The 12,096-nt window shown below is 30.4% G+C and overlaps 1 protein-coding gene across 2 annotated transcripts in view; it reads right to left on the bottom strand.

Annotated features, from left to right (window-relative positions):
• The window catches only part of LOC127702515 (protein FAN-like), a 39,194-nt gene extending 27,202 nt beyond the window's left edge, over positions 1-11,992 (bottom strand). For both annotated transcript variants that reach the window (XM_052206743.1, XM_052206742.1), the window contains exons 1-14: positions 11,897-11,992; positions 10,276-10,374; positions 9,743-9,821; positions 8,973-9,028; positions 6,935-7,028; positions 6,126-6,239; positions 5,278-5,330; positions 4,279-4,411; positions 3,948-4,019; positions 3,424-3,532; positions 2,749-2,842; positions 2,041-2,123; positions 548-627; positions 211-301 (exon numbers count right to left, since the gene is read on the bottom strand). In XM_052206743.1, coding sequence (XP_052062703.1) covers positions 211-301; positions 548-627; positions 2,041-2,123; positions 2,749-2,842; positions 3,424-3,532; positions 3,948-4,019; positions 4,279-4,411; positions 5,278-5,330; positions 6,126-6,239; positions 6,935-7,028; positions 8,973-9,028; positions 9,743-9,821; positions 10,276-10,374; positions 11,897-11,934 — 1,195 coding nt within the window. In that variant the 5' untranslated portion in view covers positions 11,935-11,992. The remainder of the gene's footprint in view (positions 1-210; positions 302-547; positions 628-2,040; positions 2,124-2,748; positions 2,843-3,423; positions 3,533-3,947; positions 4,020-4,278; positions 4,412-5,277; positions 5,331-6,125; positions 6,240-6,934; positions 7,029-8,972; positions 9,029-9,742; positions 9,822-10,275; positions 10,375-11,896) is intronic.
• Positions 11,993-12,096: the final 104 nt, after the last annotated feature.

Here is a 12,096-nt window from a genome sequence, read left to right as displayed (position 1 = left end):
ATCAAATCACCTAAAAAGTATAAAAAATAGAGAAATTTTTAATGCAATATGAAAAAAAGCAATATTTTCTTGTGCATTAGTTACGCTCACATATTGATTTCTGAATTTACTTGTCTTCCATCAAATTTTGACTCAGTTGTATTGTGAAAGGACAAAACTTTTCATATTACCAATGTAACAAAATGATTCCAGTAATTTTAATATATTTACCTATTCTAGCCAGGTAAAACAAGACATAGCCTGGTGTAGAATAATGAGATCCATATAAAAACTTAGGTTCTGGCATTTCTCTGTACCTTTCCTGAAAAAGGTTAGATATTATCAATTATTGAAGTTTTAGAAAAAAAACAAGACTATAGTAAATTGATCCGTTACAGAGGGCCCCATCAATGATAATTAATACTGAAAAATATGAATAATTTCAACTGATTTGTCAAGGGTTAAGTTTTAAACAACTAAAAAAATGTAAAAACAAATGATATTTTTACAAACCATAAAATAATACATCAATAATAAAAATAACAATTATTAGTGTTAAGATAGTTACCCTTGTTTTCTCAATTCTTTCTTCATTTAATGCTCCAATAGGTTTGGATAAATCTCTAAAAACTGATGAGTCATTTAAATCTAAAACAAACAAGAAAACAGAATTTTCTCTTACATGGCTATTACAGTTGAGTTATAGCTATAAACAGAGAATATTTATAATTTTTTAAATTGCGACATGATAGCCTTTGTAAGAGTGAAAACTCACATTTTAGATTTGATAGCATATTATATATATGCAACATTTTCTGAAATCACAACTAGAGGCTCTCAAGAGCCTGTGTTGCTCACCTGTATTTACTGATGCTTTGGAAATCATGTAAAATAAGGTTAAAATCATAATTAATAATATTAGATATTAGATATTATAATGATATCTAAGATAATAACAAAAAACTGCAAAATTTCTGTAAAATTACTAACTCAGGGGCAGCAACCCAACAACAGGTTGTCGCATTCGTCTGAAAATTTCAGGGCAGATAAACCTAAATCTGATGAACATTTTTGCAACCTGTCAGATTTGCTCTAAATGCTTTAGTTTCAGAGATATAAACCAAAAACTGCATTTTACCCCTATGTTCTATTTTGAACCAAGTCGGCCATGATGGTTGAAAGGCGGGGTCATCAGACAAATTTTTTGAACTAGATACCCTAATAATGATTATGGCCAAGTATGGTTAACTATGTCTCAGTAGTTTCAGAGAAGAAGATTTTTGTAAAAGATTACAAAAATTTACGAAAAATTGTTAAAAATTGACTATAAAGGGCAATAACTCCTAAAGGAGTCGACTGACAATTTTGGTCATGACTTATTTGTAGATCTTACTTTGCTGAACATTATTGCTGTTTACAGTTTATCTCTATCTATAATAATATTCAAGATAATAACCAACAACTGCAAAATGTCCTTAAAATTACCAATTCAGGGGCAGCAACCCAACAACAGGTTGTCAGATTTGTCTGAAAATTTCAGGGCAGCTAGATCTTGACCTGATAATCAGTTTTACTCGATGTCAGATTTACTCTAAATGCTTTGGTTTCAGAGATATAAGCCAAAATCTACATTTTACCCCTATGTTCTATTTTTAACCATGGCGGCCATCTTGGTTGGTTGGCTGGGTCATCGGACACATTTTTAAAACTAGACACCCTAATGATGATTGTGGCCAAGTTTGGTTACATTTGGCCCAGTGGTTTCGGAGGAGAATATTTTTGTAAAAAGCTAACGATGACGGACGACGACGGACGCCAAGTGATGAGAAAAGCTCACTTGGCCTTTTGGGCCAGGTGAGCTGAAAATTGATCTCACATTTTTTTTCATTGATAAAAAATGTCAATAATAAATCCACACAAAAATTTCAGAATTTACAATATTTCCCTTGTTGATTTGAATGAGTAAAATTTAGATTTTTTTAATCAATATGGTAGAATCTGTGAACAGGAAAATTTATCTTAATAACCTATAAGTATTCAACTTAATCTAAGAATCATTACCAAGGTGACTAGATGAGTAATCTGATATGATCCAAGGCATCACTGGGTACTGTGTTAGGTCACTAAAACTTCTGTCGGCTAAACTGAAAAATTAGTTTATTCACATCTTAGTATTTTTACCCTTTCCCCAAAACTGTTAGTTTTTTATTCATAACTAAGTTGTGTTTTGCATGTTTTCAGCTATTTACATAACTTATTGATACTAAGAATTCTGTTACACTTGACCATATATTCATTGTTCATTTACCAATGTTACGATTAATTTCTTGTTTGCTGGAATTCATAGATAAACTAACAACATTTAAATAATTAGTCAGTTGTTATGGCTATTTTAAGTAATAACAAATGGAAGTTTTTAACGACCTTGACTGGCTATACAGCCCTTGCACGGTCGTTAAGTAATAAGAGATCTAATTATGAACCAAAAGCATTGTAAGGTGTACATATCATTCTGACAGTGGTTAACTGACCTTGACAACATAAGTTTGATACATTCAAATATCTCATTGAATTCCAAAATGTTACTTTGTCAGTGTGTCCAGTTCTTCCAATTCACAAAAAAAATGCTTTATTCTGTGTATAATCCTTACAAAATTGTAATTTTTTTACAACCTGCAGCATGTATGAAAAGATTCTGTCACATTTTGTTTATATCCCCATACGACCTTAATATCCTCATACAAGGTAATTCTAAAAGTTATAACATACCTATTTAAATACATAAGATATTCATAATTAGAAATATTGCCACTTTGCCACCGTAAGGTCATATCCTCTTGACCAGGTAACTCTAAATCTAAATCTGAAATTAAAATGTTATAAATCATTTTTCATTTTAAAACATTTCAATTAAAAGTACTTTTTTAATCACTTTTACTCTTCATTCACAAGAAACCCCAGAATTCAACGAACTTAAAATATCAAAATACGAGGTGAAAAACTTCTTTTTCTGTTAAAAGTGTTAAGTGTCTGACAAATGGCTTAGGAGGAGTTTCCCTATGAACCAGAAATAAGTGTTTTCAAACATGAAATAGTTCAGTTGTGCAACTCCACTTTCTGTTGGTCTGTACTAGTTAAGTAAATTTCTGTCTAATGGTTTCAGACAAGTTGTGGATTAATGAAAGAGTGACAAAGAAGATACTAATGACAAATATGACATAAGGCAGATAGTGAAATCCATTATTCTGACCTCACAGGGGGATGTGACCCAAATGTCTTTATTGATCCATAATTGTAACTTATTAATTAATGAATGTAACAGTGAATATACTCTGACATAAAGGTAGCTTCTATAAATATTTCAACTTTTAACAGTACTGCACTGTAAAATTCTAACTCAATTTTTTTTATATGCCCTATAAATCTATATAGCTCAAATCTTACCACTTTGTTCCTTCATTTTGAAGAAAAGGTCGTTGCGTAACTCTGGACTAGATAATGATAAATACAGATGTGTACAGGGGCTGCCGTCTTTGCAGAAAATTTCTATACCCTAAAAAATAAATAGGTGTGTTAACTCTGGGCTAGCGTATGATAAGAACAGATGTTTACAGGAGATGCCTTCTCTACAGAAACTTTTATGCTCTAAATAAATATAGGTGTGATCCTATGCTATTTGTACAAAAAGCATTCAAGTTCTGCATGTGATTACCACAGTAGTAGAGTTTTAGCCTTTTTTCATTTACAAAGTTAAATTTAACTTATACTTTTAATAAATTTCTTTGGAAAATAGGATATGACAATGCCAAAAAGATATGAAAATGAAAAATTCTAAAATTTTGAATAACCGTAAAACAGAATTTTAATTCTTTTTTTTTTAAGTTTGACCTTATGCTTCAAAATTTTCCAACAAAATCCCAATGCTTTACTGATCAATTGGTATAATTTTTTATGTAAAAAATACTTACTATCTGTCTCAATAAAAATCTCCTTTTTATGAGTCTATTTATATCTTTTAATCTGATTTTTATTACTGGTATCTGGAATATAATGATAATCTAATCAATATCAGCTTTGGATCATTTACTGCAGAGACACCAGAGAAGTAAAAATTAAAAAACAAAAGAATCAATTTTCAATGCAACTGCATTTCTAGAGAAGAATGAGATTTTTTCCACATTTTTGGTAATCCATTAATTAATATTCTAATATTTGACCTTTGAAGACTTCCACAATAAAAATAAGCACGATCAATTTGATTGATTTATAAAGCAATTGACATATTTCTACTGTACTTACACTTTCTATGTTATTAAAAGGTTGGAAGTACAATATTTTATTGGTCAACATAATACGGCCAGGATTGGTCACCAATGGTGTAATTCTGTCACCTTGGGTTTCCAAGATGATATTTTCGTATAAATCTTCCAACCTGAAGATCAGAAAAGACAACCATTATTTAAGCTTTATATAAAATCCAAGGTTATATATGTGGCATAATTGCAAAGAGACAAGTAAGGAAAACCATTCATGCTCCATAAAAGGGCATGTGCGGTTTTACTTATGACACTTAAAAATCTGGTGATTAGTCATGAACAGAGAAAGGTCAAGGTGGTTTTATCTTCTACAAATTGGAAATATCTGTGGTTTTCTGTCACATATATTTCATATTTGTCAAGCAAGTCATGATGACTTACATAGAATTATAAAATAGATGACTTCACTTTACCATTAGGAACCCTTACTTTAGAAGCTTTTTTAGTCAGCAGCAATCCTCAATCAAGGAAAATCCTGCTAGAAAAACAGGCTTGGTTACCAGTATATCTTATCACATGTGAAGGATTGCTCCATATCATAGAAAGATCGCAATTAAAAAAGTTAAATCCACAATTGAAAAAGTAAAGTCATCTCTTTTGCCAAAAAGTTAAGTACTCATTTGACCCTGATTGTTGATTTCTTTGTGTAATATAAGTACTGGCGCTAAGCAGTGGTATCCTTTATTTCAACTTCAATATGATAATTGTGATGAACATAATCACACAATTAGTACAAGTACAAGTATTCAGTGAAATCTTTTCAATCAAAGTGCAGTGGCCATAAATAAGCAATAAGTCCATGAAAGAAACACAGAGGTAACAATATTTGAATATAGATATAGCTCGATTTGGTACAAGAACAAATTTTCGCAACTTTAACTTTGTACCTTAACCTTTCCTTATATAAATAGACCATAAATAAAAGATAGTACCAACAGTCAAACATCTGTATTATGTATTCAAATTACTTGTTTATACGTACCAACTTGTATTGAACTTGACTCTTGACCTTCTAGACAGAACAATAGCATTGATCTGTAATCAATAAAAATAATGTAATGAAAAATTTTGTAAAGGATTCCATAGAACTCTGGGTCTAGTGTGCGACTGTCATTATGAAAGCATTATGTTGAATAACAAAAAGTAAATCTATTCATCAGTAAAATATGGAAATTAAATAAAAAATATTCAAAATATTCTTCAGAAGGTATTTCTTGATAATCAAAAAGCTTCTGTCCATGTTTCATAAAATTCAATGACACTTTTACAAAATTATTGATGTCTTTGAAACCTTTAATCTCAGACTGAACCAAAATGTTGATAAAACCATATATGACAACTATGACAAATCTATGATCACTAGTCTCTTCTTTGTAACAGGTGAGACAAAATTACAAAAATATCATAACTATGTTGCCTAAGTGGTATAGAAGATTATAAATTACTGTAAATTCAGAAATTATTGGGAGGTTTTGATTAAGCTAATAATGAGACTGGGTGAGTATCGCAATAATAAGAACTCACATTCCGAAATAAAATAAATATATCAGCTTGCAGATTTTCCTGAAATCACAATAATTAACCTTGCATTATTGTCCTTTCTTAAAAAATCGCAATAATAAATACACACAATAATTTCTGAATTTACAATACTAAATTTATAGTCTGATGTACCTTTTAATAAACTTATATCTTTTCCCCTAACATAATACATGTGCACACTTAATTTTTCAGTTGAATTAAACCTGTATCAGTTACAAGATTCTGAAAGTGTTTATCTTTAATGTAATAATAACACAAAACAGCATCCAAATACTGTTAGAGACTCACCATAGCATTCTGTTCAGTATGCGGGAGTGTAGAGGCTCGGTGTAGTTGACAGATTTGTGGTAAACAATCATCAACAACAACATAATTCAGTGAAAAAATGTGTTCTGATGGTTCCTAAAAAAACAATTTTATAGCATTGAAATCAAAACTCAATAATTGCCATTACAAAGTTTCAGAATTTATCGACATAGAAAAAACATATATTAAAACATATTTTAAAATTCTACAATAAATTTGATTGTCTTCCCTATCAGTCCTTCCTGTCCAAGTTGACACCAATATTTTGCTTTTTGGCTCAACATTACTCTCAGATGAGATACATAGGCTTTCATTTAGTTAAGTGTAGAGATACTTTATCAAAAGCACATTCGAACCCTTGATGTTAAGGGTGCTATAAACAGTTAATTATAAAATACTAGGGGTTATTCCCTGCATAAAAAAGCCATTGGGGAATCCTAGTTTAATACAAGTATCTTTATAAACAATATCTCCACTAAGGGTCACTTATGCATGGTCTTTCAAAATATATTGTTACACAAAAAAACTGTTGATTGCACCCTAATGTCCATCATTCAAAATGAACCAAAGTATGTCACACTGTATAAATTACAAATTGATTTCATGTTTATTCATTATTTTCTATTTCATTTTCACCTTTCTTTTTCATCTTTATATATTTATTGCAGAGCATGCTATTTTTTACACTTCAAGTGTAGCAAAGTTGCTATGTTTATTATTGATTTCCATTTCAAAATAAGCAGATAAACAAATTTATTTCAATATCATATATTTTATACACTTTCCATTACCTTAATGAAGACATAAGGACTTAGTATGTTATTTTCTTTCATTGCTACAGTTTGTTTGCAGGCCACTTTTATCATTTTATCTTTATGGTCTATTCTGAAAAAAAAACAAAGATCAAATATGAGGTAAAAATTCTTCCAAGCTAACTATAGTCAACAATTATTTTGTGTACTATTGTTTGTCTGTTGGTCTTTTTCTTTTTTAGCCATGGTGTTGTCAGTTTATTTTCGACTTATGAGTTTGAATGTCCCTTTGGTATCTTTCGCCTCTCTTTTTTTATTCTAAAGTTTTTACAAACTCTAGTCTGTTACAAAAAAGTATGGAATGTGTTTTAACGAAACTATCATATATAAATGGTTGTTTCAATGGGAGATAACCAATGGTAGATGTATGTGGATGTTCCAATCTCACCAAAAAAAGTTAAATCCTAGTTCATGATATAATTGTCATTTGATTAATTGAGCAAATCAAGCCAACGTTGAAATACATGTGGCTGGCTCAAAGTGAGTTTTTTATGTTAGGTCCTAGATGTGTGAAATAAGAATACATGTGTCAACATTCAGGGAAAAAAATAAGAATTTTATTTGTCCAAAAGTTGAAGATGGCAAATCTTCAAATCATGTATGGAATTTAGTGTTTAATCAGCAGCTCTCTGCTTGGAAGGGACAAGATTTATGAGACTCACAAATCTAACACAAACAAAACTCAGGTGTTATGAATAAGATTAGGGATAAAGAATGATTAGGGCAAAGACATTTTAAATATGGCAACAAATAAATGGATAGAACTAGAGGCTTTAGGACAAGGACTTGCTGTTAACATAAGGTTAAACAAGCATTCTGAGAGTATTGCATGGCAATACATAGTCCCCTACCGGGTAAAAATTCTTTATACTGGAACAAAATGCTAACTTGTTCTATAACTTGTCATGGTGTAAACAAAAAGTAAATATCATGTCAATATCTTCAAGCATGACTGAAAACAGTGTTGAAAACTGATTATATGAGGGAATTTTTCCAAGTCCAAGGACAATAACTCTGCACAAAATTATTAGACCAAAACAAAAATTTGAACTTGATCTGTTACTTGTCATGATAAAAACTATATACCAATTATCAATCAATATCCTTTAAGCATGATAAAAAAAACATTAGATATGATTAATAGTTCTCTAGAATTAGATATGATGTAATACAGTGTATATCTATTTCAAATTATAATCAGATATAATTAATAGTTCCAAATATTTTTTTCTTTCATTTGTCACAAACTAATATAGATTTGTAACTTATCTATAAAATGTCAACAACTTTTATCTACACAATATAATGTATTGAAATATATACATTAATAAAAATAGATTATTATCTAATTAAAGGATTTCTCTTCATAATTTTTTTTGATATATATAGCATTCAGAAAATTAGTTTATACTAAATAACAAACAAGCCTGTCAAAAAATTCTTCAAATAATTTAACAAAGAATGTCTTTTAAAAAATGAGTTATCTCCCTTTGTACAGAAATATAGTTTAACATAGTACTCTAACATTAGATATGGTCCAGAGTTATGGTCCATAACTCTGGACTAAATCATCAGACCGGAACAAAATTGAACTTGATCTATAACATGTCATGATAAAACTATATACCAAATATCAAATCAATATCTTCAAGTACGAAGAAAAAAAGGGTGGAAAGCTGATTTGCCGGACTGACGGATGGACAGACGGACAGACGGACGGAGTGCAAACCTAAAGTCCCCTTCGACTTCGTCGGTAGGGGACTAATAAGAATTTGAGAAGTGAATGAAATTAACTTTGTCCATTCATGCAAGTGGCATGGTAGATAAAAATGAGAATAAACCACATTAAAACAATTATACATAAAAAGACAGTGTCTGTTTAATTGTTGTACTTCATCTGGGCTGTAAAAAAGTTAATTCTTATACCAAGCAGGATTCTTATATATAAGTTGGACCAAAAGTAGCATTATTTTGATATTTTATTTTTCAGTTACGGTAGATATAGAAGTACACTTACTTAGAAAACAATCCACCAGACCATTCATCTACTTCTGTCACATATCTTAATGGAAACTGTAATAGAAACAGAGACCGTTTATGAAACTTCCTTACAAAGCTTGGGAAATGCCCATGTTGACTGAAAATTTCTGCATTTGCTTCAGATTTCATTTCTTTGCATTCTTTTTAGGTAATTACCTATACTACTAAAGGAAGAGACCGATTTCATTGAGCTTCAACTCCTCTGAAACCATACAAAGTCGGAAATATTTGTGATATGACATAAAAATGTAGTGTTTTGTACTTCCTGAATTTATCTTATAAACAATCTTTTTTCAACAGAAAACGGCCAATTTTTGAGAAAATATCCAAATTCGGAGACCGTTATCGATCCGTGTCATATACGCTTTCGCGCATGCTCAGTCGACGTACTGCCCGACAACTCGGCCCACAGCCAACTCGCACCACTCAAACACTCTCACTAATCATTACTTGCATCACTTTATCAAACTCGCACCACTCAAAAAAAAGAAATATAACAAACTCGAAGATTATGGTCATGGACTTGATACATGTAATTACCTAGTAAAAAAAGTCCAGGGACAAATTTTACTACTGAACCCAATTTACTGTTACATATTGCCTGTTGACTTGACAAGTTGTTATGTTATTGTACCTTTCAAAACTAAATATACATTAATTTATAGCTCAAACAGTTCCTTAATATCTGACAATATTTTTTGGTCAATTATAATATAATATAGATTAAGTCTTTAACTTAAATCATACCTTCAGAATAGGGTACTGGCTTTCCTTAGGAACAAAAACAACTGATTTGGAACATATTTTCAAATGTCCCCTCTGTTTCCTATCAGAAGAACAACAAATAGAATGATTTATTACTACCATATAAGACAAATTTTGAAAAAATCATCTTAACATTGGCAATCAAAAAGAAATCCGAAAAAAATACCAGTAAAAGATTTGCAGGGGAATGCAGGATCTCTGACCAAAATATATATATTATGTTTGATTTTTGTCATAAAGAAAAAAAAAAATCTCTCATCATTCAAAAGAAATTTTATCAGAGAAATAAATTGTGGAAGAAGCTAAAAAAAAAAAATTACATTACCATGGCTTGTACAACTAGATACCCATATCTTTGTCAGTTCATTGTTGTACTGTCTCTATTATCTGTCATAGTTTTATTAATTATAAAATCAATTTCGATCAAAAAAGGTAGATCCAACTATTTTTATAATATTGTTTTAACAATGTAAATGGGAAAGTATGGATACCATTAACAGAAAAACATTTTGTACCTTTTGATAGCTTCGTGTTCTGGAAGACCACTAGGATAATAAAATACACTGTAATCCTCAAAATAGATTTCTCCTGGATCTAGCAATAACAGATTAAACCTGGAATACAATGGATAACCTTCTTATATACCAGTCATAAAAACATAATTAAATAATTAATATAAAAAAATATGTCCAGCTTCTACAGACTAGTGGTAGTTTTTATGGCTATTTAGAATTACTTTTAAAAATGAAAACTATACCAAATAACACATGACGACATTTAGCATGTTTAGTTTTAAAATAAATCTAAATAAGAAGGAGATCAGTAGCATAAACTTAGTAAATTATATCAACCTTTTCTCCATCTTAGTTGTACATTTTGCATTTGTTGTAAGATATACATGTTAACTGTGGATTCATTTACTTTTGTGGATATCAATTTTCATGGCTTGAGGGAAATTTGTACTTTGGTGGATGTTTGGTTTCTCGGTTTTGACAAAGTCTGCATTTATGCCAATATAGAAAATTTGTACTTCGTTGAACATTTAAATTTGTGGTTACTTCTTCCCATGAAATCTATGAAAATTGGTATCCAATGAATAACATTGAATCCACAGTTCGTACAAGTTGTATGTTCCTGTTTTTATCTTTTTTATTGAACAATTTCTAACTAAAACTGATTGAAAATAAATGGAGAATATGTCGATGGGCCACAATGCCCCCACTTGTAAATATGCATTGGTCAAATTCCACATACAGATGCAGGAGTCACTTAGTTAAGACCATTTTGTGATTATAAGTATTGTGTATAAGCTTCATTTGGTTGACATGGTTGAGGCAAACTAAAGTTGGAAAACGGAAACGACAGATTTAGCAATTTTTCCATTTATAAAGGGGCATAACTCAAGAACGGTAAAAGTGACGCCACCAAATTTCGAACTTGATCTGTGTTTTGTGTAATAAGCATTGTGTATAAGTTTTATAACATTTGGTTGAGGCAAACTAAAGTTAGAGAACGGAAACCAATTTTGGGACATACGGACAGACAAGGGTAAAACTTAATGCCCCCTACGATATGGCGGGGGCATAAAAAATCTGCTCTTCAGTCTTAGCCTTTAATACATCACATTGTAATTTTCCAAATGTTCTTTTTTAGGACACATGGATTTGGCAAATTGAAAAATGTAACATGTTGATAGTTCAATGGAACAATTAATTTACTAGTTTATTCATCTATGGAGTCTTAAAAATGATTGGTCATCTTGCTGAATATGCTTCTTATAAGCAAATATACTGTTAATATGCCTTATTAAAGTGGCCTATTTATGGTTACAGATGGATAATATGGTTGCAATATTTTAATCATTTTAAATCGGCTCTGGTCATCATGTCAGCAAAGAAAAGGGACCACGATAAGTGAGACATATAAAAATACTGTTAAGTTCAAACCCTTCATTCAGTTAAAATCCTTGATTAACAGAAGTTTGATGTTTCGTTCAATTACTATCAGACAGATAAAACTTAACTAAGAAAAATAACATAAGTCATAACCCAACAAACATGTGACAAAGGCAAACTTTTGTGAATATGTATAAATTCTTATGAAACTTCGTAATTTATGCTGAAAAAAATCATAAACCTTTCTTTTGAAGCAGTGTCATTTTCTAGAAAAGACATTATTCAAAGATTTATGTGAAATTTAGTCTTGTGTACATTCCATTTGGTCTGTTTCCGGGTTCTGTTTGGAGTTTTATTCTATTTCCGGTTTGAAGGTTAAATTTCGGGACAATTAATTTTATCAATAAAATTTTTAATTTTTAAATGAAATAACATTTGAAT

This window comes from Mytilus californianus, unplaced genomic scaffold (assembly GCF_021869535.1).
Source record: "Mytilus californianus isolate M0D057914Y unplaced genomic scaffold, xbMytCali1.0.p SCAF_5, whole genome shotgun sequence".
NCBI lineage: Eukaryota > Metazoa > Mollusca > Bivalvia > Mytilida > Mytilidae > Mytilus > Mytilus californianus.
Note: the sequence above shows the minus strand (reverse complement) of the source record. Positions and strands in the feature narration are given on the sequence as shown.